This window comes from Anopheles marshallii, chromosome 2 (genome assembly GCF_943734725.1).
Source record: "Anopheles marshallii chromosome 2, idAnoMarsDA_429_01, whole genome shotgun sequence".
NCBI lineage: Eukaryota > Metazoa > Arthropoda > Insecta > Diptera > Culicidae > Anopheles > Anopheles marshallii.
In genome coordinates, this window is record NC_071326.1 from 11,047,352 (window position 1) to 11,071,836 (window position 24,485).

Here is a 24,485-nt window from a genome sequence, read left to right on the forward strand (position 1 = left end):
GTGTTGCTACCCAAAAAGCTACCATTCGTTGTAATATCTATTTCCTATGCCCTAAAGTGTGTGTGTGCTTTTGGGGGTGGTTTCAATAAATAAGGCACCAATGCAAAAATATCGTCTCTAACATTAAAAAAGCACTTCCGCCCGAAGCGCACCTAATCCAACCGCTTCAGCAAGGTGTGAATGCGCACGCTGACGCGATTATCGAAGTCGTAATTCTTAAAGTTTTGCTGCGCATGCAGCAGCAATCGATGTGCCTCGCCGGCACCATCGTTCTGCTGGCGAAGCAAAAGCACAGCCAGTTCGTAATAGGCAAAGGCTGAAATGTGCGTATCCTGTTGCTCCTGGTGGTCGAACCTTTCCCGCATGGAGATGCACTCGCGGAACGCACGAATCGCCTCATCGTACCGGGCCAGACAACTCAGACAGGCGCCCAAAATTAACCGCGAGATTCCAACCATCGGTTCGCTGAATGCGTCCGTCGGCTGTGAACAGTCGGCCACCATGCTTTCCAACTGCTCCTCACTGCAGCTGCTCAGTGTGTTCCACAGAAACAGCATCTCGAACACGAGATACTTCCAGTAGAGCGAACTTCTGTACTTCGGCTGTTCGCCACTTTCCGCTCGCGGTAGCTTCAAGCTGCGTCGAAATATGTACCTTTCGATTTGTGAGTCCTGCAAAGCAGAGAGTAAATTAGCGGACAAATGATTGAAAGTTCCGTTTGCCGCAGAATTACCTTCTGTGGCGATCTATTAATCAATTCCAATATTTCCGTTCGCCATTTGACGAGGTTGGAAAATTGCCCGAACGATCCTTCGCATATTGCTGTTAGATACGAGTAGAAGCTCTTGGAAAACTGACTGCACAGTCTACAACGAAAGCAATGACAATCGTTAAGTTGGCAACCGTTAAGTTCCTCAATAAAGAAAAGGCATACTCACTTTAGCTCGTGGAAGTTTTTCATCGCCGTACCAAAGTCTAGCTGTATCAGCCGGCACCATCCGATTTCGTGAAGACACAGCAATTTAATCTCCCGCTGTGCCGATGAACGGTACGCCAGCTCGTAGGCACGTATTGCATCCTGAATGTTGGACTGTGTTTGGCAAATTGAAAGCAAACGAAGGAAGAGAATGACAACCATTACCTTGCAAACTACTGGCACTACGTCCCTCCCGATACTTACCTTTAAACGCTCGACACGGCCTCGAAAGAATAGGAAAAGCGACGATTTGGCAAATTGACCGTTCGCTTCCTCGATCAGCTCCTGGGCGGCAGCAATTTCGTGGCTCAGATTCGACCCATCCAGTGCGAAAAACGGCGTTACGATGGTGTAGTACCAGAGCAGGGCCAGCGTAGCCAACGGTGCCCGCATATCGTTGCTTTGGCGGGAAAAGCTCAAACACGCAATTCCCATCGCTCGGTCCCCTTCGAAGCCGAGAAAGCTGATCAACTTGAGCAAACTTGGCGGTAACAGCGATATGCTCAGTTGAAACACACCGTACCCGAAGCTGATGGCGCCCATTAACCGGTGGACGTCTGCTGGGTGTATGGCTCTGGAAAGGGAGTGTATGCGCATTGTGAGTTTGAGGTAGTATTGCGATGAAATGCGTCCAATGCGCATTACCTATCGTTAGGACCCGGCTCACAGGGCGCTGTTAAAGACCGCCAGCTTGTGGTTGCCCTTGGGGTCATTCCATTCGGTACATTTATTCGCCGTTCCCTGCCCAGATTAAGGTCTAACGTTAACCGCTCTCGAGCAGCAGTATTACTGCGCTCCATTCCCAACGGTCCACTGTGTTCCAGTGACTCGGTACTCGATCCTGCACCCGATGGACTAACAATTCCCACGAAATCCGTCGTATAGCTCTTCTTCACACTGCCACTACTTCCACTTGGGTCCGATTCACACGAGGTCATTTCGCTGAAAGGCTCAAAGGTTGTCGTTTTCGATTTACGCAGCGCTTCCAGCTGTGATGACCTGCGGAAAGTTAAATCAAACGAACAATGTCTGTAGTTTGCTGAACAAACACGCCAAATTAATACACCTACCACTTGCAATCATCCGGCGACTGAAGAGTGGAGTTCGGCACTGTCCAATCCGTAGACGAGGGAGTTCCCAGATCGAGCGATACTCGCATCCCCGAACCGCTATCCGTTGTTGGTGGTGGCTGATGGCGCAATGGAGCCTGTGGCAGGGACATATCCCCATCAATGTCTAGCGTGTCGGAATACAGTTGATAAATCTGTTGATACGTATGCTGGTACACCTTCCAAGCCTTCCGCAGCAACCATCCGCCCTTAACGAAACCGCCTATATCCTGACCCAGCGACACCAGTATCGCTAAGCAGAGCTGACTGTCGGCCAATATGATTTGCTCCTCGAGCGTTTCGGTGAGTGATTTCCGTGGCTCGCTAGACCCGAACAGCTTCGAGCGGACCGATTTTAACCAACCGACATCGCCAGCACACTGTTTCTCAAGCTCTCGTAGGCGTGTCTGGGCGTCATTCATCTTTTCCGTTTCCCACGATATTACGGCGTTCTGTGGAGAGGAAAACAGCACACATTGAGCCGGAAAATGTGCGAAAATCCGTGACGCACGGTGTTTAATATTGCATGAAATTCGCTTCATGAGGTTCTCGAAACATGGAACGTCCAACGTTTCTGGTCGCGGATTAGAATACCAATTTAGAACAGGAACCGAAAATTGAACTCAATAATGCATGAGGAACGTGGGTATTGCGTTCCATTCAGCCCCATCATGGGAATGATCAGCAGGAAAATTACACTTTAAATATGTCACGTTCGGTAGTGTTTAATATATGATACATGAAGCACACCGAAACGTGAGCAATCGGCTGGGGTTTACCAGCTAAAGTGCTTCACAAGTGCAAGACATTTACTTCACCAACAATTCAATTTTATCTACACGTATGAAGAAAAGGTAAACGATATCGTTGTTTTGTGTGTAACCATATTTCAAGTGGGGCAACTGATTCTACCGTCAAAACAACACTCATTAGGCACTATAAAAAGCTGACCACCTTGAGCTGATAGGACAGTTCGTGTGATAGTGTCTACATTAGCATCATGAAGATCATTGCCTTAGCTCTCGTTGTCTTTGTCGGTTTGGTCGTGGGCGCCGAGGTCGATAGCGCACCGGAAGTGCCATCAGTTCTAGAAGTATCGGCAGATCTCGAGATCCCGGAAGCACCCGAAGCTCCTATTCAACCAGACATTGAACAGGACGCTGCGGATGAACCTTCGCCACCAAGCGAGGACCAAAATTCCGAAGTCCCGGAAGACTCAGACGCTCCTATTCGACCGGACATTGAACAGGACGCGGCCGAAGAACCTTCACGTCCTCACCCTGCACCAGAAGTTGATGCAGAAGCAGAAGAACAGGATGATGAGGCCGCAGAAGCAGAAGAAGATGATGATGATCAGTCGGATGACTCCGATGAATCGGACGAAAGTGACGAAATTGAAGAGGCGCGCCAGGCTGTGGAGGAGCTGGAAGAACGCCAGCAAGAGTTGGACTATCTGAAGCGGTATCTAGTCGGACGGCTTCAGGCTACCGCTCTTCTTGGTCGTCGTGTTAGTCCAGCTGTGATTCGTCGTCCCTGGATCCGTCGTCCTTGGAATCTTCCCGGATTGAGACCCCGGCTAGTGCTCTAGATACAATTCTATCAACCAATACGGTAAAGCAGTAGACCAAGCAACCCAATGAAAAAGCCATGCAATAAAATTTCAATCTATAACTTCCTGCAACCCTGGACACTTTGCGAAATGTATTTCTAATGCGACCGAATGGATGTAATTAATCTTTCCCGCTTGACACAGGGCACGGGACTCATTAGGCACTGGGACGCCTTCTGTCGCTATATTTCTCCATCACTTATCACTGCGCCAGAAGAAGGGCGAGAGTGCAGTACAAACAATTGTGTATACATGAAACGGGCTAGCGTCTATTGTGACACGAAGAGCAGCTCTACGAAGCGTGTCTGGTGAGACGAATCGTTCCAGCACAACATGGGATAACCCCATTAATGTTCTAGCAATTTATCAAATGACACTTCCAACGTGCCCGAATGCGTGGGACACCAGAATCGTTCCATCCAGATGGCATATTGTTTGCCACCGGTAAAGAGAATGAGACACAGAAAAGGCAACCGCGCTACACACGTGTGCAATGGAGGCGCCAGGTTGATTTCATCATGCTTTGAAGCGAAACCCGTGCTGCCTTGAACGCTGTGCTTCACCATAACCATAGCAACCAAAGCTCTATTCACGAGCAATCTTCATCCAAACACACACCGGAGATGGCACGTTGCTTTTGAGCCGAAGCAATTTCCACTTAATGTTTCTGGTGAATGCTTGTTCTAGACATCCTTTTTTCTATTATTAGCATACGGCACAGCATTTTCACTGTATGTCCCCCCTCGAGGGGGTATGGGGTATGTCTCACAATTGTTATTGTTCTGTTGGCTTTATTGTTTCGCAGTTGAGATTTCTGTCCATCTCACACTTAACTACATAGAAACTTATCTTTTCATGGAGGTGAAACAAAGCGACATTGCTCTCCTTTTATGCAATGCACAATTTGCTCTTTTCGCATCGTTACCCCGAGCTGGAAAACTGTTCCAACTGGAACGACAATATTTACTTACCATAAACGAGATGAACGTGTGTCCTGCTACGATGTGCACACTGGACGGCCGATCCTTAAAGCTATCCTCGGCTGCTTTGGGCATGTTGTTAAGCCACATGGTGATACCCCGCTTGACGTACTCCCAATCCTGCAGCTCCTCCATCGTATCTACTCGCACGGAAGCGGCACACATGATGCGAACGGTCGCACTAACTGACGTGACTTGCCGTACAACAATTTCATCAATCCACCACCAACGCGGCGCGTTTGACTCAAACGAATTTAAACCAAGCGATCGGAAACCTGTTTTTGTTCACCCTAGCAGCACCCTTTCAATGAACCCGCAGCACATTATTGTTTTGCAGGGAAATTGCTTCATAACAAAACACCATCGGCAGTAATTAATCTCTGGAAGTATGTTAAACACAGTCAATGCGTCAAGCTATTGAAAGAAATTTAATTGAACTCTTGCTGCACAAGAGAGTACAATAGAAAACCTTTCGTACACTAGAGGTACAAGTCCGTTTAAGATTCTTCTTTCTCGCCCAGCTTTAAGCGCCCAATGGGGAATTCGTGTTCAATGAGCACGTTTCTTGCAAGTGCCTTTTGCGCCATGTAATATGCATAAAGCAAGCGGACATTGATTTTTGCTCCATCGATTCAATTCCCCAAAGAACCCCTGAACGCGCACTATACTACTGCATGACACGCAAATCTGCAAAGTACATTCCTGCAGTAAGTATGGATCGTAGCAGCCTTTGCGTAATAGACCCCAGCAAAAGTTTCAATAGAATGAACTTTTGAGTCAGCGAGCTTTGCTTGGCAAAGGATTTGAATAGAAATAGATTTACACAATAGTCAAAGCAACACGGCCGGAAAATGGCGGAAAAGGGAAAGGGCAATTCGATAAACCCGGTTCATTTCCGATCAAATCAAACGTCTCTTTTGTTCACGGTACAATAATTGATTTTGTGTGGGTGTCTGTACCAAGAAATCTGTTTCGATCCCATTCATGCAGGTACAGAACGCCAACTGAAACAACTCCATCGACCGGGACCGCCTTGTCTATAGGAAGTTTGCTTACAAATGAAAGTCGGCTGCAACGGATTGCTCCTCCGTGATAACATTGCAATGAGTATGAGCACTTACGAATTCGCGAACAATTTAATAGGATCGATTTTCGGATCGAACACTCAATGCATCCAATGACAAATGCATTCAAGATGAGTAGTGTCCCGAAGATTTAAAAATAGCTTTGTTGCTATTTGCCCACCAAAAACCACACCAACATTTCGTGCTGGACATACACACTACTCAACGTCTCAACTTTAGGGATCGATCTGAGCGGTTGGTAATGCTCATGCCGCCAAGTTACCCGTATCCACTTCACAACACTGTACCGACAACACTACCCCCTTTTAATTCCAGCACAATGCCGTCACTCTGGTGCACACACAACCGTGACAGTTCCTAAATTTGCTAGGGCGGCCCTCGGTATGACCTCGTCCGACGGCACGCTTGGGCGGATTTATGGTAGTGAGTAAAAGCGAAAAACCGACGCCAACAAAAGAAACACCTTGCGACTGATAACATGTGGTTCACACTTTTACACCTTACGACTACGTCATCCACTGCCACAGTCACTAACACTTTACAACGCACGCGGCTACGAACGGGCGGATAAGATTTAAGGCAGGTGTGGGTTTGGCTTTCATTTAGACGGCATAATTTAAAGATACACTCGCACCGATTGCCCAATTCCAACTCGCCAACTACGCACAAATGTACCACTTGGACACTTGGAACCTGGTACCGAACTGAACGCTCTATCACCTTCCGTTTTTAGCCCAAAACACGGCGGATGTTTTTCTATGGCTAAATGTGGAGGATTCGTCGCATTGCAGCTCCTTCCTGAAGTGGTTGGCTAACAACAGCGGATAATCTCTCCAGCTGTACGCGTGGACTCCTTCCGTCGGCAGGATCGGCCAAATGTCATCCATGTGAGCGAACGGGCCACATTGCTTTGCTCTTCATTTCACTCTCCCAGTCCGTTGGGGTGCCGGCATTTGAAAGGCTCTCTGTTTTGGTTGCCTTAATGGGAATGCGAGGATAACACAAACACACACCCAGTGTCGTTGACCAGAGCAAACGCTCCACATTTTCTCCCGGGAATCATAATACGGTAGATAAGTGACGTATCGGAGCGACATGGTTGCATTTATTTTAAACTAAAATAGCTGTACAAAGAACAACACTGAAATACTATATCACAACGGAGGAGTTCTTCGACTAACCAAACGACGTGGTGTCGTCCGTGTTCGCTTGCTGTACCAAATAATTGCTACGGAACAGAGTGATGATAAAGCTTGGCATTTAACGCTTCTCGACAACCGCAAAACTTAATACTTCCCATTGTTTCATAGATCATCGTTCTCTGCGTTCGTTTTTTTGTTGTGAAACGCACTCGCCAAGAAGCGTTATCGGTTGATAGGATTAAGAAGGATCATTGTCTAACTAGCTGCTAACGGGTTGAAAATACAAACAACGGCTATGTACATGAATGGAATTACCCTTAACGCCCTTTTCGGCGGCAACTCTAGATAAACTCTAGTCCCTCGTACTTGTACTCGGTGTTAATGCGCGTTTCCACCATCAGCTGCTCCCCTTCGATGGTGAACGCACTGATAAAGCTGGACGTTTTGCCGTTCAGCTCTTCCGTCCCGAGGGCAACGATTATTTCATCGTTGCTCGTAGGCAGGAACTTGAAGCTCGAGTACCCGTGCGTCGACGGCACATTGTTCCGACGGAGTTCGATCGCGCGAATACTTTGGAACGTTTCGTCACTCGATATGAGAAAGTTGCAGCCCATGTGTTCGTCCCGCGTTTCATTGTACCGCTCCCGGGAACAGCGCCTCGGCAAGAAGAACCATCGCCTGTGCACCTCCGACCAAGCGCCAGATTCGTGAATCATATACCCAGGCCATTCGATGCCGATCGACTTACGGATGGCTTTGTAGTTGTTGACCCAATTTAAGTGATACACCTGCAACGAAAACGTCAGTGGGTTGGGACAGTGTCAGTGAGAGATTCCGGATTGTACTGAACTCGTTCCACTACTCACCTCTCCGTGTACCGTGACCGCCTTCACGTACATGGGATCGTTCGTTTCGAAATCCCCTGCCGATGTCGTCCACTCTTTGCCCATCGAACCGACGTACAGCACCTGATCCTTCACGGTGGCCCACTCCGATTTAAACCCCTTCGTCGTACGGCCATCCCCGTCCATCAGCAGCACCCAGGGCAGCACCTTCTCACCATCGATCTCGTACACCAACCCCGTACGATCGTCAAACGTTAACAGCTTGCCGTTAAACACGACCAACTCGGACAGCTCCATCCCTCGGCCTTTCAACGAGAAACCCGATTGTAGTGCCTTCGGCTCACCATCGTCCCAGGACACGGTGAGCGATCGTTTCGAAGGAATGAAGCTGAGATAGCCCTTCAGATAGTAGCTTGCCCATTGGTTCTTCTTCAGCGCCGAGCTGGTATCGAGATCGGCTATAATTCCTATCCGGAACGAATATATGCCGCTGCTAATGATCGGACTGGTCAACGGGTACGTGTGGTTGTACACTATGACCGAATTTCGCAGAAAGCTGTTCGTGGGCGCTGGTGCATCACTGATTAATGGCGCCGGGCTGGATGAGATGTACAGCACCAACAGCAGGAACGCACACAATATCGCTAGCACCCAGGTAAAGTGCACCTGCAACCGTATCGTTCTGTTTCCTATCCTGTACGAAGGAGGCGAACGAAGCGCTTTCCGCCAATCACGCAGATACATCCCTGTGTCGATGATGGTGGAGCCGGAGGACTGCTTGGAAGTGGTTTTCCCCGACCCCAAACTAGTGTACGGCACGGATGACGACGAGGACGACGACGCGATAGAGTTGCTGAATTGCTTCATCTGAGGCGACGTCTCCGCCGTAGGAGAGAACACTTCTCCCGATCAATAATGGGCTGCTTTTCAAGGCAAGGTGCTGCAGTGTGCCAATGCGTATTCGGTCCGGCACGGGGATACACGCACGTTCCAGTACACGTCACAATGTCATCGCTATTAGAATAATTAGTCTAGTCTATTTATCTATCTCCCACGACAACACCGAATTCTGTTCATTTAAAGTTCCGAACAAAACTTTCTACCCCAGGACGTGACATTTGGCTAATCAGATGTCAAACGAAAGTAAAAGCTCGGGAGAGTTTTGAAAAACACGAACGAATTGTACACCTCTTGGGAATGCGATCGATTGCATCAATCCAATTTAATCGAGATGGAAAGTTATAGGAACAATAAAGTTTAAACGATGCACATTGAAACAAACGAATTCGATTGGTTCCATATTTACATATGCTTCGTGTGATGCCCTTGCAGCAAAATAGGGTGCTCCAAAAAAAACTTGTAGACAGCTGTTTCGGAGCCCAGGGTTTATACATGAATGGAGACATCAAGGTGGGCAGTTGCTGAAATGAAAACGATCTAAAATGATTTGAAAACATGTGGCAAGAACATGCGATATAAAAAAATATCTTAAGTATGGAAAGGCCATACAGACAGACCTCAGATTTCCTCATACACCTCTCATTACTCTATGGCCCGGTCATGCAGTAGGAGGGTAACGATTTCACGCCCCATAAAATCTACATCGAAGTAGAGATTTGCGTAAACATGCACCCTTTTAGGGAAGTTCGCTCTACCCTAGTCACATACATAACGGACCGCCCCTCATGGTCCTATCTTGGTGCCAAAGGAGAACTTTGCAGCACTGAAGTACACATGGCTGTTAAGCATCGTGGTATACTAGGTTGTTATCTTCAACCGGTCCCAGATCAATCTGTCCAAGTACGAACTAAGCTCAGATGTTGGCTGAGGAAATGATGCGTATCAGATGACTTGGAACCAATAAATTCCGTCCAACTGAGAATGAGGATTACCCTTCACAAAAAACTAAAAAGGAAATGGTTCTCACTTTGAATCGAACGTCTCGATGCTATACCTTAATAGGATCGACAAATGAAAGTGGATGATGAATGATGTGTGGGTAGCAGATTCAAGATGATGTCATCGTACTCCCCGCTTCCCCTTTACTAATGGAAGGCGAAGAACTGCTGAAATATATTCCTAGACCATATCCAATTTTACAGAAACATGTCATCACGTTAACATTCTAATTCTAATTCTAAAATCAACTGCCGATAGATATCTTGTACAGAAATAATTTATTCAATCATTTCCTCATTTTGTGGGGAAGAAGCTAACAATGAATGTCGAACGAAGCGACACATTGCTAGCTCCCTCCAATTTGTTGTTGCTGTTGTTGCTGATGCTACTGCCGTTGCTGCCTGAGAAGTACCTCACGTATTTAGTACTCCTCAGCTCCTTCGCCTTCTCCTTCGCCGGAATCCATACCGACCTCCTCGTAGTCCTTCTCGAGAGCGGCCAAATCTTCACGGGCCTCGGAGAATTCACCTTCCTCCATACCCTCTCCGACGTACCAGTGCACGAAGGCACGCTTGGCGTACATCAGATCGAACTTATGGTCCAGGCGAGCCCAGGCTTCGGCGATGGCCGTGGTGTTGGACAACATGCACACGGCACGCTGCACCTTGGCCAGATCGCCTCCCGGCACGACGGTCGGGGGCTGATAGTTGATGCCAACCTTGAAACCGGTCGGACACCAGTCCACGAACTGGATCGTGCGCTTCGTCTTGATGGTGGCGATGGCCGCATTCACGTCCTTGGGCACCACATCACCACGGTACAGCATGCAGCACGCCATGTACTTGCCGTGACGTGGGTCGCACTTGACCATCTGGTTGGCCGGCTCGAAGCAAGCGTTGGTGATCTCGGCCACCGACAGCTGCTCGTGGTACGCCTTCTCGGCCGAGATGACCGGAGCGTACGTGACCAGCGGGAAGTGGATACGCGGGTACGGCACCAAGTTGGTCTGGAACTCGGTCAGATCCACGTTCAGGGCACCGTCGAATCGGAGCGAAGCCGTAATGGACGACACGATCTGGCCGATCAGACGGTTGAGATTCGTGTAGGTCGGACGCTCGATGTCGAGGTTGCGACGGCAGATGTCGTAGATGGCCTCGTTGTCGACCATGAAGGCGCAGTCCGAATGTTCCAGGGTGGTGTGGGTGGTCAGGATGGAGTTGTACGGCTCGACGACAGCCGTCGACACCTGCGGGGCCGGGTAGATGGCAAACTCGAGCTTCGACTTCTTGCCATAGTCCACCGACAGGCGCTCCATCAGGAGGGAAGTGAAACCGGATCCGGTACCACCGCCGAACGAGTGGAAGATCAGGAAGCCCTGTAGTCCCGTGCACTGGTCGGCCAGCTTGCGGATGCGGTCCAGCACAACGTCGACGATTTCCTTGCCGATGGTGTAGTGGCCACGGGCGTAGTTGTTGGCGGCATCTTCCTTTCCGGTGATCAACTGTTCCGGGTGGAACAGCTGGCGGTAGGTACCGGTGCGTACCTCATCGACGACGGTCGGTTCCAGATCGACGAACACGGCACGGGGCACGTGCTTGCCTGCGCCAGTCTCGGAGAAGAAGGTGTTGAAAGAATCGTCACCTCCGCCAATGGTCTTGTCCGAGGGCATCTGACCGTCCGGTTGGATGCCATGCTCCAGACAGTACAGCTCCCAGCAGGCGTTTCCGATCTGGACACCGGCCTGTCCGACGTGCACGGAGATACATTCACGCTGTTGGAGAGAAAGGCAACATTTTAGTGGATTCGGTACTTACACATTCCGATGCCGGATAATTCCTACTTTCCCACTGCTGACATTCAATGTTCATCCCTCTCGAACACATTGTGGCCATTGAATATGCCAGCATGTCAAATATTCAAAGGACTTGTCGCTATTGCCTCTACTGATTAAAGATAGAAAATGCCAGATTATTGAGCATTTGAATCTTTTGCCCAGTGAGGCGAATTAGTCAGCGGTCATAACCTCTTTTTCCTACATCATGACCTCGATGCACGATTCTCCCCAATCATTTCCATGCGCACAGCAGGCGACTGCTTCCTGCCATGTGGCCTTCTTTTTCTTTCTGGAATCCAACATGGCATCGCATTGCGGCAAATATCGTATGACTCATCGTCATGGGCACAACACAGTGAAAGATTATCGATTCGAACCAACGCCCTTTTCATCTCTGGCATGTACAGTGTGCTTGCGAGAATTACTCGAATGCAATCGACAAGACCATAATGCGCACCAGACAAAAGATTCCCAAATAAGCTCTAATTGGTTTTAATGAACGCATCTGCCTCGGTGCGCCGAAAATAGCAGCCGGCAAGCCAAAAAGACGATGACGTGGAAGCACCACACAAAATGAGGTTATGCGATGCCTGTTTTCGACCCGCGACGACTGGTCGGCCACTTTTACGCATAAAACTGTTTCCCTCTAAATCGAGCGGCCCTTTACTTCCCACCTCGTTTACTTACCATGTTGACTAAATGCCTTGGTTAACACTTCACACACAAAATGGAGTAGATTCACTTAAGAACGGAATTCCGCTTGGCGCAGCTGACTAGGACGCTTTCCAAACAGATACAGTTTGAATGAAACCGTCCCAAATTTTCAGTTTTATACAACCGACTGGAACGCCCCGGAAACTGAAACGACGCTCTCTCTTCTAACGGGTTTTGACTCACGCTCTCGGGCTGACGGGTGCTTATAACCCATGGTTTAATACTTGTGCCAACCTAAAACATGGCGTGGAGGCGGGATTTTGGGCTGTTGGAGGATTGTAAGCGACAAATGCTTTATTCTCAGTCTACTGGAGGCCTCGTTCTTGGGTTTCAATGCATTTGTGTTCAATTGGTGCAGAAAAACACACGAAACTAGCCATGTGCTTCTCGCCGGAGGTCGAGTATTTCCAGGCGAGAATTTTTTATCACAGCGGGAGAAAATATACCAAAAGAGAAAAATGCTCATTTTGGATCGTGTTAAGCAGGGTTTATAGGGATATGTGACTCTGTGGTGTAGCATTTTAAATTTAGGACGGAATATTTCTAATGAAAATTATAGGTTTTTCTGCTTCCACAATCAAGGAAAACTATTGTTATGATAAGAAATTCACTTTCGATATTTTTCTTTTTATTTTGAACTGTACCAAAATACCAAAATATATTTTGCTCGTTGTTTAATCAATAATTCATAGAAATAATTAACATCACAAAACATGGGGAAGACACACTGTGCTTTCATGACTGACGCATTTTCTCTTCTCAATAGTTCTCATTTTTACATACAGGTAAAAATTCTCGCCTGGAAATACACGACCCCCCGGCGAGAAGCACATGGCTAGTTTCGTGTGTTTTTCTGCACCAATTGAACACAAATGCATTGAAACCCAAGATCGAGGCCTCCAGTAGACTGAGAATTGACGCATTTGTCGCTTACAATCCTCCAACAGCCCAAAATCCCGCCTCCACGCCATGTTTTACGTTGGCACAAGTATTAAACCATGGGTTATAAGCACCCGTCAGCCCGAGAGCGTGAGTCAAAACCCGTTAGAAGAGAGAGCGTCGTTTCAGTTTCCGGGGCGTTCCAGTCGGTTGTATAAAACTGAAAATTTGGGACGGTTTCATTCAAACTGTATCTGTTTGGAAAGCGTCCTAGTCAGCTGCGCCAAGCGGAATTCCGTTCTTAAGTGAATCTACTCCATTTTGTGTGTGAAGTGTTAACCAAGGCATTTAGTCAACATGGTAAGTAAACGAGGTGGGAAGTAAAGGGCCGCTCGATTTAGAGGGAAACAGTTTTATGCGTAAAAGTGGCCGACCAGTCGTCGCGGGTCGAAAACAGGCATCGCATAACCTCATTTTGTGTGGTGCTTCCACGTCATCGTCTTTTTGGCTTGCCGGCTGCTATTTTCGGCGCACCGAGGCAGATGCGTTCATTAAAACCAATTAGAGCTTATTTGGGAATCTTTTGTCTGGTGCGCATTATGGTCTTGTCGATTGCATTCGAGTAATTCTCGCAAGCACACTGTACATGCCAGAGATGAAAAGGGCGTTGGTTCGAATCGATAATCTTTCACTGTGTTGTGCCCATGACGATGAGTCATACGATATTTGCCGCAATGCGATGCCATGTTGGATTCCAGAAAGAAAAAGAAGGCCACATGGCAGGAAGCAGTCGCCTGCTGTGCGCATGGAAATGATTGGGGAGAATCGTGCATCGAGGTCATGATGTAGGAAAAAGAGTTTATGACCGCTGACTAATTCGCCTCACTGGGCAAAAGATGCAATTGCTCAATAATCTGGCATTTCCTATCTTTAATCAGTAGAGGCAATAGCGACAAGTCCTTTGAATATTTGACATGCTGGCATATTCAATGGCCACAATGTGTTCGAGAGGGATGAACATTGAATGTCAGCAGTGGGAAAGTAGGAATTATCCGGCATCGGAATGTGTAAGTACCGAATCCACTAAAATGTTGCCTTTCTCTCCAACAGCGTGAATGTATCTCCGTGCACGTCGGACAGGCCGGTGTCCAGATCGGAAACGCCTGCTGGGAGCTGTACTGTCTGGAGCATGGCATCCAACCGGACGGTCAGATGCCCTCGGACAAGACCATTGGCGGAGGTGACGATTCGTTCAACACCTTCTTCTCCGAGACTGGCGCAGGCAAGCACGTGCCCCGTGCCGTGTTCGTCGATCTGGAACCGACCGTCGTCGATGAGGTACGCACCGGTACCTACCGCCAGCTGTTCCACCCGGAACAGTTGATCACCGGAAAGGAAGATGCCGCCAACAACTACGCCCGTGGCCACTACACCATCGGCAAGGAAATCGTCGACGTTGTGCTGGACCGCATCCGCAAGCTGGCCGACCAGTGCACGGGACTACAGGGCTTCCTGATCTTCCACTCGTTCGGCGGTGGTACCGGATCCGGTTTCACTTCCCTCCTGATGGAGCGCCTGTCGGTGGACTATGGCAAGAAGTCGAAGCTCGAGTTTGCCATCTACCCGGCCCCGCAGGTGTCGACGGCTGTCGTCGAGCCGTACAACTCCATCCTGACCACCCACACCACCCTGGAGCATTCGGACTGCGCCTTCATGGTCGACAACGAGGCCATCTACGACATCTGCCGTCGCAACCTCGACATCGAGCGTCCGACCTACACGAATCTCAACCGTCTGATCGGCCAGATCGTGTCGTCCATTACGGCTTCGCTCCGATTCGACGGTGCCCTGAACGTGGATCTGACCGAGTTCCAGACCAACTTGGTGCCGTACCCGCGTATCCACTTCCCGCTGGTCACGTACGCTCCGGTCATCTCGGCCGAGAAGGCGTACCACGAGCAGCTGTCGGTGGCCGAGATCACCAACGCTTGCTTCGAGCCGGCCAACCAGATGGTCAAGTGCGACCCACGTCACGGCAAGTACATGGCGTGCTGCATGCTGTACCGTGGTGATGTGGTGCCCAAGGACGTGAATGCGGCCATCGCCACCATCAAGACGAAGCGCACGATCCAGTTCGTGGACTGGTGTCCGACCGGTTTCAAGGTTGGCATCAACTATCAGCCCCCGACCGTCGTGCCGGGAGGCGATCTGGCCAAGGTGCAGCGTGCCGTGTGCATGTTGTCCAACACCACGGCCATCGCCGAAGCCTGGGCTCGCCTGGACCACAAGTTCGATCTGATGTACGCCAAGCGTGCCTTCGTGCACTGGTACGTCGGAGAGGGTATGGAGGAAGGTGAATTCTCCGAGGCCCGTGAAGATTTGGCCGCTCTCGAGAAGGACTACGAGGAGGTCGGTATGGATTCCGGCGAAGGAGAAGGCGAAGGAGCTGAGGAGTACTAAATACGTGAGGTACTTCTCAGGCAGAAACAGCAGTAGCAGCAGCAAAAGCAGTAGTAGTAGCAGCAGCATCATCAGCACCGTGAAGAAGAAGCTCGCAGAGAATATGTCAATTGGCAAAATTTTCTACAGCTTCTTCTTCCGCACAAAAAATGAGGAAATGGTTGAATAAATTATTTCTGTTCAAGGAACGTATTGTTAATTGTTACTGAGGGATTGTGAAATGATTTGATGACCTTGTGCGGAAATGGGATAGATATTTTTTGCTGGTCTCCGTCCACCCATTTGGAAGAGCATACTTATGACATCATCAAGCTTCCCTGCCCCCACGCATGAGTTTATTTCTCGACCCTGTTTTGGTATAGCCGCAGACTGGCAGACAGCTATTTCTTTATATGGTAATGTTTTCGTTTCCTTGGTAACCACACAGCGTTGGTGTGGGCAATGATCACTGTTGAACTGTTCAGTCGTCGCCAACGCGATTACGCTTAAAACGAAAAGACCATGAAAGTACTTGTGGGCGCAGACTGGTTTGGACCGTCCCACGTCCTCCCTGGTTAACCTGCATAACCATATATGTTTGCTGTATGCCGTCATCAATGAAGAGAGTGACAAATTAATGTCTCTGCCTACCATATTACCTTCATTGGAAGAATTGTGAAATTAATCCGCTCGGGCGAGACGAAGTATCAAAAGTAACACACATGTTTCATGTTGAATTGAGTTGATTTTTATTTAACTTTAAACCTTGCGCACCAGACGCCTTTCAGCTTGTTCGATTAAAGTCACGAAATGACATCAGCTCGATGACAAAATTTCAAACAAATGAGCGAACAACACAAAATACTTCAATACCGTTTGAAATAAATGCAAAAATAAATAGAAAAAATTTTTCAAACCGCGTGATAGAATGCTGTTAATCTTCAAATCGCCCTTGTCTCGATCACATTTACAGCGCAAGTAAGATTGAAGAGCGTCGGGATTCGCGATGGAACATGGAATTGTTGGGTGGGCCCTTCAAAAGCACACATCCATGACAGATAAACGCTATTTTATAAGAGAAAATTGAGATCGCTGCACACGTTAGGAGTTAAAAAGAATAGCGAACGTTTTCAATTCAATAAACATTCAACCCTTGTACGAATCTAACGGTCTTTGTCCTTGCAATGCTGTATTAAGTCCTTGAACGGGCGGACCGATGCAGGGTCGTAACTTACAAAATATTATGTACAAAGTTGTTCTCTTCATTTCTTATGGGTCCAGGAGTCTAACCTGTTGGATTGATATTTCTCAGCAAACAAAAGGAACCTTTACACATGAAAATCTATCAAAATACTTTCACACAACCTTCACAGCAAGACAAACGACACACGCGTAAATGAAGCTAGAAATTGGCCCTTACCACCTATCTCAAGGCACCTTCCTATTTCTATCGACCGTTTAATGGACTTCAGCACGCTAACCTTGAGGATATAACTTAATAAGAAGTAATTTACATCTTAAGTGAAGTATAAAGATTTACAGAAAAAAATTGGAACCCTTGCGCTCCACTTTATCCTTGACTTGTACGCTTCTTGCGTCGCAAATGCTTACGATAGCCCTTCCCATACCATCCCGGCTTCACCTTCGGTTTGTGTGCAGCAGCACCATTCGTTCCAGTGCCATTGACGCTGCATGAAGAACCTTCCGCAATTGCGTTGGGTTCACATTTCGGCTTTTTTGACATTTTAGCTTCCGCCTCCTTTGATTGTTCCTCTGCCAGTGGGCGTCGTTTACTTTCTTGCACTTCATCGTTCGCTCCAGTCGAAGAGGCGGAAGACTTAGCTTCACCGCTACCGCTTGCCTTCGATGTCGATGCAAGCGTACCATTTTCGGGCACCAGTACGGGTTGCGTTTGCTCATTTTCACCATCGGAAAAATCGCAACATTCGCACACGACCACTTTGCCCCGACGGAACGATTTGACGGCAAATTCCGCTGGCTGCGGTGGATAAAACTGGCAACTGTACTGGGCATAGTTCTCAAAGCAAAACTTGCATTCGATTTCCAACGGTTGCTGCGGTTCCAATTTGATCGATGATCCACCCCACAGGTTAACGTCCGGCGGTGGGGGATGTATAATGCTGTGCAAACCGGAGTAGGCGTAGTTCACATCGTACCATTGCGGTAGGGCATTAGAAGTGCTGGACTGCTGATGTTGCTGTATCGCGGTCTTGTAGTAAGTTAGTATGCGTTTGTACTTCTCCTGCTGGGAAATTACTGAAAAGGTAAACAATAAATAACAATCAAACCTTGATTTACTGCAAAATATGTTTTTTTCTTAACACTCCGCAACTTGATTCGAGGCTGTTTCATTTTCAAATGAATGTTGGATACTATCGTGCTATGGTTTCCCAAAAACAAACACGTTTGAATAACATTTACTTAATCTTTTACGTGACACAGGGTTTCTAGCCTGAGGAAAAAAATAAACCCCTTTTTTGTCGCCTAGCTACGCTATCATGAGCTGAGTTTTTACACCTTTTGGCAAACTTTAAGATATAAAAATGTTAACATTCTTCTTGTATTTAAAAATCACTTACTTGCTCCTGAGCTCGTTCCCAACGTTGAAACAAATGGGGTCGGAAAATATGCAACTGGAGCCGAGATCGTAAACAATCGGTTCGCGGCCGTAGACAATGAGGCCGTAGTTGTGGCTGGCTCACTGTTATCACCCACCTTCACCTGAGAATCACCGCTCGCCGAAGCCTTCGAACACGTTGCCGTCTCCGACGACGGTTCTTCATTTGTACGCTTCTTTTTCTTCTCCGGATGTTTGATGTTCAAAAACTCCGGCTTCCGTCGAATACGGAAACTTCGTGAACGTCCTCCAGCACCGCAGCTACTGTCACCCATTTCGTCACTTTCATTTGTCCCATCGAATGATCGATTAGAGCGATTCCTGTGACGCCTTTCCTGAGGCGACCACTGGTCAACTGTGGTGTCGGTATCCGAGTCAGTCTTTTCCGGTGTCACCAGCTGCTTATGCAGGCGGGCGGATTCGAGACGCTTGGAACGCCGCTTTTTAATACTATTTCCGTCCTCTTCGTCCGTCTGTTCATCAGATTCGAGGCGAAAGGACTTTGCAGGTGTTGTGGGAGTTGTGGAAGTTGGTGATGTAACGACCGCCGGATCACTGCTCTGGGTCATTACTTGATGTTTGGGAGGACTCGTTAGAAGTACCAAATTTGTACCGAGCCCAGTGGGAAATCCTAAAATATTCGGGAACCTCGTGTTCGCGCTGAGGAAGCTATTGTTCTTGAGCATATACGCCGCCACACTGGCGTTCGTTGTTAGACCACCTTGCAAGGGTATGAAGGAAGGAGTAATTGCTCCTACGCTGCTGACCGGTGGAATACTGTTCCCAGCACCATTTGGTGGGGTCATCTTTAGCACACTACTGATACAGTGCATCGGTGGAGCAAGCAGTAATGCCGAAGGCATTTGTATCTTCTTGCAGGGCGGTGCAGGGGAAATTCGGGGCATCGTAGTAGAATGATCCGGTGCATGCAATCCAGACGAAGATTTTAAAGAATCTTGCTGCTCTTGGTTAACCCCATCAGTCTTATCGTTAGTAGTTACATTTTCCACCGTTTGCTGACTATCTGGTTTGGAAATCTTCCCCGCCACATGAGTCGTAGGAAGCTGATATTTGACCGGAGCTATCAATTTCAACGCGGGCGGATAATTATCGGCGAACCTTGGAGCAGCTTCATACAGCTCGAAAAGAGCGCTATTGCTGAGCACCACTTTGACCATATTTTGATGTGACGTAGGTTTTGGAAGTGATACTGTCTTTTCACAATTCATGCTCGTGTCTAGACACTTCTGTTCATCTTTCTTTGTTTGAAGACAATCTGTCGGGAAGATAATAACATAGGGTACATAGTAAATAGTTAGATAGTAAATTATAGTACAATTCACAAATTAAAAAAAAGCAGTTTACTCACTTTCTGTAGACGGTTGATCACTGCTATTGAAGTTCATTAACATCGAGCTTTCCTTTTCAGATGTACTGTTCAAAACTATCTGTAACTGTTCGTTTGCTTTAAGCCGGTCCAATGGCTTTTGGATATGCTTGGTAACACATTCTTCCTGTCCTGCGAGTTCCTCATCGGTGCCAATTTTGGGCCTTTCTAATGGCATTTCTTCGTCAGAAGATCCTTCATTACCTGTGTTATCATCGTTCGTTTTAGTGATCGTTGAGCAGTTAGTTTCATTTTGCAGGTTCTCCTCCATCATTTTTGCGATGGCTTCCTGTTCAATGACTGTGTCTGATTCCAGGTCTTCATGATCATTATCCATTTCCGGTGAAGAACATGCACTATTAGAATTCTTTAATGTGCCATCATCTTCCGAGTTGGAAAATAGTTCCCTCAATGAGCAAACTGCACTGGCGGTGGACACGAAATTAGTATCTTGTCCATGATGTTTGCTCTTGTTACATTCAACGATATTAAGATCTTCCGTAGGAGATTTTGCATCTGTTGTAGGAAATTCGAACACATTTCCCTGTTTATCAACAGCAGAAACATCATCGTCCGTCTTCCTGCGATGTTGGTAACACTTTCCATCGTCAAGCTGATCAGCTCCTTCTGAATGGCCAGATCGTTGTACCGGTGCAATCTCTGATTTCAATACATCATTTGAATTATCATCAGGTTTCTCGACATCTTCATGCATTTGTATGGTGGAGGAACTGAGTGCCACAGATGAACCATCTTCAGCTAAGTCCTCATTTGTATCCAGCGCAACAATCAAAGGGATTTGCAAACATCCAATTTTAGTTGTATCTTCTGCGCTTTGAAGCTGTTCTGTAACTATTAAATCTTTGCTAACTGAATTTAGTTTTTCATCATCGTACGTATCATATTTACGCCATGATTCTTCGCTTCCCAAATCAATCGTTATCTCGTTCAATTCGTTATCTTTTCTAGTTAAGGATTCAGTATCAATAAATGAATCTCGCCGACACGATAGGGATGACTGTAGTTCACTAACCGAAGCATCTTCATTGCAAACGAATAAAGTGTGTGACTCGGGAGGACTAGCTTCAAAAGGTAATAAACGGTCAGTTATAGGTGTAATTTCCGTTACTTCCGTTGTATCACCTTCAACATTGTTATGTGATTCATACATCACATCATTGTTCAATACCATAGAGTCCCCACTACCAATTGCATCCTTTTCCTTACATTTCATTGTGTCAGTTACAGTATTGTTTTGTTCCATTATGCCATTTTCCGATGTTTCTAATGAGAAGATCTCTTTTAGATCGTGGACAGGATGTTCATCTGGTGATCTGCTTGATATTGAATTCGTTGATTCTTTTAATACGATGGTTTCAGCTTCTAAATCGCTTGTCACCTTTTTTCTTGAAGTGTCTTCAATGTTATCATCTTTTTGCGAAGATGCACACTTTACGGCAAACTGATTAACTGTATCTGATGTCTGGTCATATTCGTCTCCTTCATCAGATAGAACTGTCGATTGTTTTAAAATCGAATCAATTTCATTGATTGTTGAAGAATTATATGCCATGCTATTTTGCACTACATCTGGTTCAAGTATCTCTGGTGCTTCCGAAGTTACACCGGTAATTGACTTAACAACTTCATTTTCAATCTCGTTATCTCCTCTGTCTACAGGAACAGTTGTACCTGTTGGAACATACGGGGTGTAAGGCGATTGTTCCATACTAATTGCATGCGCAATTCTCAGTAAATCTTGTTGTATCGTTTTATCGATTCTACTCAATTCAGAATTATCAGCATCTTTATCGGCGAGTTGTTCGATGTTCGGCTTATCGTCCGTATGTACACTAACACCGGTTGTTTGTTTTGTAACCGTTTTAGAAAAAGGCTTGGCGGCGCCAACGCTGAACCAGGCAATATTGGATTCAAAATCTATCTCTCTTTCATCGCCATCAGTTTCAGAAGATGATGAATGTATAGAAATGCATTCGATATCATCCATGTTCGGGTTTGCTTGATGTTCTGCACATGGTGACTTTTTGTCTAGTCCATTTAATACTAAAGGGCTGTTTACAGTGGCTGCTCCAAGCTTATTTACGGAATTCAGTTGTTCCACAACTTCTAATTCCCCCGAACTTCTTTTCATTTCTGTGCTCAGTTCCGTTTTACTGTTGTTTTCTGCCTTTACTGTGTTGATATCATCCGTAAGTTCAACCTGCACAGCGTCTGGTTTATGTTCTTCCTTGTGTATCATATCTGTTTCCCCGATATTTGCTAGTATCATCTCCTTCGGTACTGGGTTATCAGTCATATTCACTGAATCAGCCGGTTCGTTCGAAGTGTTTTCACTTTCTGTAGTTGGCTTATCAATGTCTCCATTTGCTTTACCCTGCAAAAGATCCTTTGGCACACTTTTGCTCATCAATAAAGGTTCGTCGGTAGGTTCCTCTTTTACCGCACTGGATGAGCCTTGATTGGCAAGCACATTCGCATATTGCTTCACATCTTCCGGGCGGTGAAGATTTATCGGCACCAGGCTTGGTGGATTGCTTACAACTACCGGCTTTACGATCAGTTGTATTTGGTTACACAACGGAGGTTTCTTCTGCGATTCCGAACTAGAACTATTCTTCTCTGATGCATTCGCTGCCATGAATGACTGCTGGACTAGGGTAACACCAGGTTGTAGCAATAGTGGTATGGGAACGTGTACTAAAATACAGAAAATATTCGTTTTATAATTTTTAACCAAACAAAACGCCCATTCAAAAAAAAATTGCAGAAAGGGGTAATTATACTTACAAAGCTTTTCCGTTGCTTTCTGGGATTGCTTGTCTGGTCCGTCATCATCGACTGCATAAGCTTTACTATCGATGGGAGCAGAATTTCCGCCAGAATTCATGGTACTTAATACTTGTCGCAGGTTGCCAAACAGATTCGATGCTGTGTCGATCTTAATAACGTTGACAGGAGGAGGAGATAACGGTTTTAGTTCATTACCTAACGAAGGGTTGGATGGTTCCTTTTTGATTTGGTCAGCGTCACTAGATGTCATCGAGCACGGCACTAGTGGCGGTAAGCTGCAAGGGGGCAGCAGAGAATTTCGCCCTTCCGAACGACCAGCAGCATTTAGTAGAAGATTATAATTGCTACTAATTTGCTGTTGTTGTGCGAGAATCAAGTTGTTCAAATACATTTGCTGCGGTGACACGGTTGTGCTGGCAGCTACGGCCGATTCCAGTTTGACTTCTTTCTCTCGTTCGGTGCTCATTGATTCTTCCGTAGTTTCTTCTTTGGTGGCAGTGATTTTCTTCAGCATTGGCTGCGAAGCTGTGTGTTGTTCGTCGGACAGCAACAACGTTGCATGCGCAAAGATCGGATCCTTCAGCCGGTTGTACAGCGGAACCTCGACATTGAGATGCTTCATGACTAGCGTCATCACTTGATCGCATTTGCCATTTATTTTCAACGTCGATACCTTATCTTTCGGTGTCCACTGGAGGTTGATGATAAAGATCTTGGGTCGCTTTTTTATCGGCCGATCGGTGGCCCACAGCCACGTATATTTGCGAAGCACCTTCAGGCTCGATCCAATGCACAGGATTAAATCAGTCTTCTCTGTATGGGGCGTCACACCAGCCCAATTGAGTGGCCATTTTAGCTGGCCACGCTCACCGAAATGTACGATGGTGTCGATAAGTGGACCACCACAGCGCCGACATCGACGGTTTGTCTTGTGATAATGGCGTGCGGTAAACTGTGTCGTATCGAAAAGCCTCCAATATTCTGCATTCGGCTTGCATTGTTTGCAGACTTCTACGTACATATTACCGTGCACTTCTGAGAGCGACATTCGAGGCAAACCGGATCGCAAATGCAGCCCGTCACAGTTCTGCGAAAGCACATGCTTCAGTATGCCTCTTCGATGCAATTCGAACAGTGCCATATGGGTGAAGGTAGGGTCAGCCAGCGACAGATCGTACTCTCCGATGTCTTTCCCTTGCTCCAGCAACGTCCATATTCCTTGACTTCCGCGGTAATCTGGTATTTTAGCGGAAGTGCTTATACCAGCTCCGGTATAGACGATCAAATGATTTGCTTTCGCAATAGCTTGTGCTAGCTTTAAGGCTTTTCGTTCGATAACTTCAGGGTCATCTTCCGTCTCAAGCACACGTTCCTTGTACTCAACGTTGCGTTTACGACGCTCGAGGATCTGTTTCACTACATCCGGCTGACTCTCCAAGAGCCGTTGCTCTTCAACTGTCCGTTTGCTTTCACACTTATTCAACACTCCTGCGATCTATAAAACCAGACACCAGGTAGAACAGGAAAATTAATCATAACCAAATCACCCATTTCGTCATGGTTCATTCAAATCAATTGTTTACCTTTCGCCAACAGTCACGTTTTTGCTTTTTGGGACATTCCTCTTTAGGCGGTGATTTGCGTCGTCGTGTAGCGCCTTGCTCCAATATAGCCGACAACGTTATTCCCTTCATCCGCATTTTGCATACAAAATTTGGTTGGTTCCAACTGAGACATCACATTAATTAGATCTAATTGCAATTAGGTTCTTTACCGCAAAGTGGCCAGCTTCTCGAACCTATCGCAAGCAACCAACTGCACTTAGGACTACCAATTACAGATTCTTACGTTATCCGCGTCGTTCTCACCGAATTCGATAGCAGCAATAATCGCAATTAAATAATACGGAACATTTTCTAGGAAGTCTTCCTAATTTAGGATCCTTTTATCCCTACAAAAGCCTCGCGAGTGTGACAGCTCGCCAAGCAAAGGGTGTTTGGCATTTTTTTTATTATTGTTTATCTGCTTTGCTTTTGTTCGCATCTTAAAAATGATCCCGCTTCGAATGCGATTGAACCCGAATTTGATTGTATGAAATTCGACGGACAGTATTGAAGCAAGCTTGAACCGCGTGGATT

At 46.9% G+C, this 24,485-nt stretch overlaps 5 protein-coding genes across 6 annotated transcripts; 2 read left to right on the plus strand and 3 right to left on the minus strand.

Annotated features, from left to right (window-relative positions):
• Positions 1-152: 152 nt before the first annotated feature.
• Positions 153-4,839, minus strand: LOC128707600 (tetratricopeptide repeat protein 39C-like). Its single transcript, XM_053802559.1, has 7 exons — positions 4,666-4,839; positions 2,047-2,537; positions 1,622-1,975; positions 1,181-1,550; positions 939-1,090; positions 734-866; positions 153-671 (listed from the first exon to the last, which is right to left on the minus strand). Exons 1-7 carry the CDS (start codon positions 4,837-4,839, stop codon positions 153-155), a joined length of 2,193 nt encoding a protein of 730 aa, XP_053658534.1.
• Positions 3,086-3,673, plus strand: LOC128707601 (nucleolin-like). The gene has a single exon (XM_053802560.1). The coding sequence runs from the start codon at positions 3,086-3,088 to the stop codon at positions 3,671-3,673; it is 588 nt and encodes a 195-aa protein (XP_053658535.1).
• A 2,403-nt stretch (positions 4,840-7,242) lies between the features above and the next one.
• On the minus strand, positions 7,243-8,613 carry LOC128719825 (apyrase). Its single transcript, XM_053813463.1, has 2 exons — positions 7,768-8,613; positions 7,243-7,689 (listed from the first exon to the last, which is right to left on the minus strand). The coding sequence occupies exons 1-2, from the start codon at positions 8,611-8,613 to the stop codon at positions 7,243-7,245; spliced, it is 1,293 nt and encodes a 430-aa protein (XP_053669438.1).
• Positions 8,614-10,179: 1,566 nt separating this feature from the next.
• LOC128708381 (tubulin alpha-1 chain-like) lies at positions 10,180-15,532 on the plus strand. Of its 2 annotated transcripts, none has more exons than XM_053803357.1 (2): positions 10,180-10,723; positions 14,183-15,532. In XM_053803357.1, the coding sequence occupies exons 1-2, from the start codon at positions 10,241-10,243 to the stop codon at positions 15,530-15,532; spliced, it is 1,833 nt and encodes a 610-aa protein (XP_053659332.1). In that variant the 5' UTR covers positions 10,180-10,240. The 2 variants fall into 2 exon arrangements, with proteins under 2 accessions (XP_053659332.1, XP_053659333.1); XM_053803358.1 differs by lacking the exon at positions 10,180-10,723 and adding an exon at positions 13,488-13,508.
• Positions 15,533-17,081: 1,549 nt separating this feature from the next.
• LOC128708380 (uncharacterized) lies at positions 17,082-24,047 on the minus strand. The gene is made up of 5 exons (XM_053803356.1): positions 23,931-24,047; positions 22,345-23,842; positions 19,519-22,254; positions 18,112-19,425; positions 17,082-17,788 (listed from the first exon to the last, which is right to left on the minus strand). Exons 1-5 carry the CDS (start codon positions 24,045-24,047, stop codon positions 17,082-17,084), a joined length of 6,372 nt encoding a protein of 2,123 aa, XP_053659331.1.
• Positions 24,048-24,485: the final 438 nt, after the last annotated feature.

Bases quoted from the DNA above. Each gene is read 5' to 3' on its own strand.
- LOC128707601 (XM_053802560.1), top strand. From the start codon at position 3,086: ATGAAGATCATTGCCTTAGCTCTCGTTGTCTTTGTCGGTTTGGTCGTG.
- LOC128707600 (XM_053802559.1), bottom strand. From the start codon at position 4,839: ATGTGTGCCGCTTCCGTGCGAGTAGATACGATGGAGGAGCTGCAGGAT. The intron at 1,976-2,046 runs GTAGGTGTATTA...AACTTTCCGCAG, and splicing joins TCGCCGGATGATTGCAAGTG to GTCATCACAGCTGGAAGCGC. The intron at 672-733 runs GTAATTCTGCGG...TCTGCTTTGCAG, and splicing joins TTAATAGATCGCCACAGAAG to GACTCACAAATCGAAAGGTA.
- LOC128719825 (XM_053813463.1), bottom strand. From the start codon at position 8,613: ATGAAGCAATTCAGCAACTCTATCGCGTCGTCGTCCTCGTCGTCATCC. The intron at 7,690-7,767 runs GTGAGTAGTGGA...TTTTCGTTGCAG, and splicing joins CGGTCACGGTACACGGAGAG to GTGTATCACTTAAATTGGGT.
- LOC128708381 (XM_053803357.1), top strand. From the start codon at position 10,241: ATGGTCCAGGCGAGCCCAGGCTTCGGCGATGGCCGTGGTGTTGGACAA. The intron at 10,724-14,182 runs GCCGATCAGACG...TCTCTCCAACAG, and splicing joins GTAATGGACGACACGATCTG to CGTGAATGTATCTCCGTGCA.
- LOC128708380 (XM_053803356.1), bottom strand. From the start codon at position 24,047: ATGCGGATGAAGGGAATAACGTTGTCGGCTATATTGGAGCAAGGCGCT. The intron at 23,843-23,930 runs GTAAACAATTGA...CTGGTTTTATAG, and splicing joins AACGTGACTGTTGGCGAAAG to ATCGCAGGAGTGTTGAATAA. The intron at 19,426-19,518 runs GTGAGTAAACTG...TCTTCCCGACAG, and splicing joins TGATCAACCGTCTACAGAAA to ATTGTCTTCAAACAAAGAAA.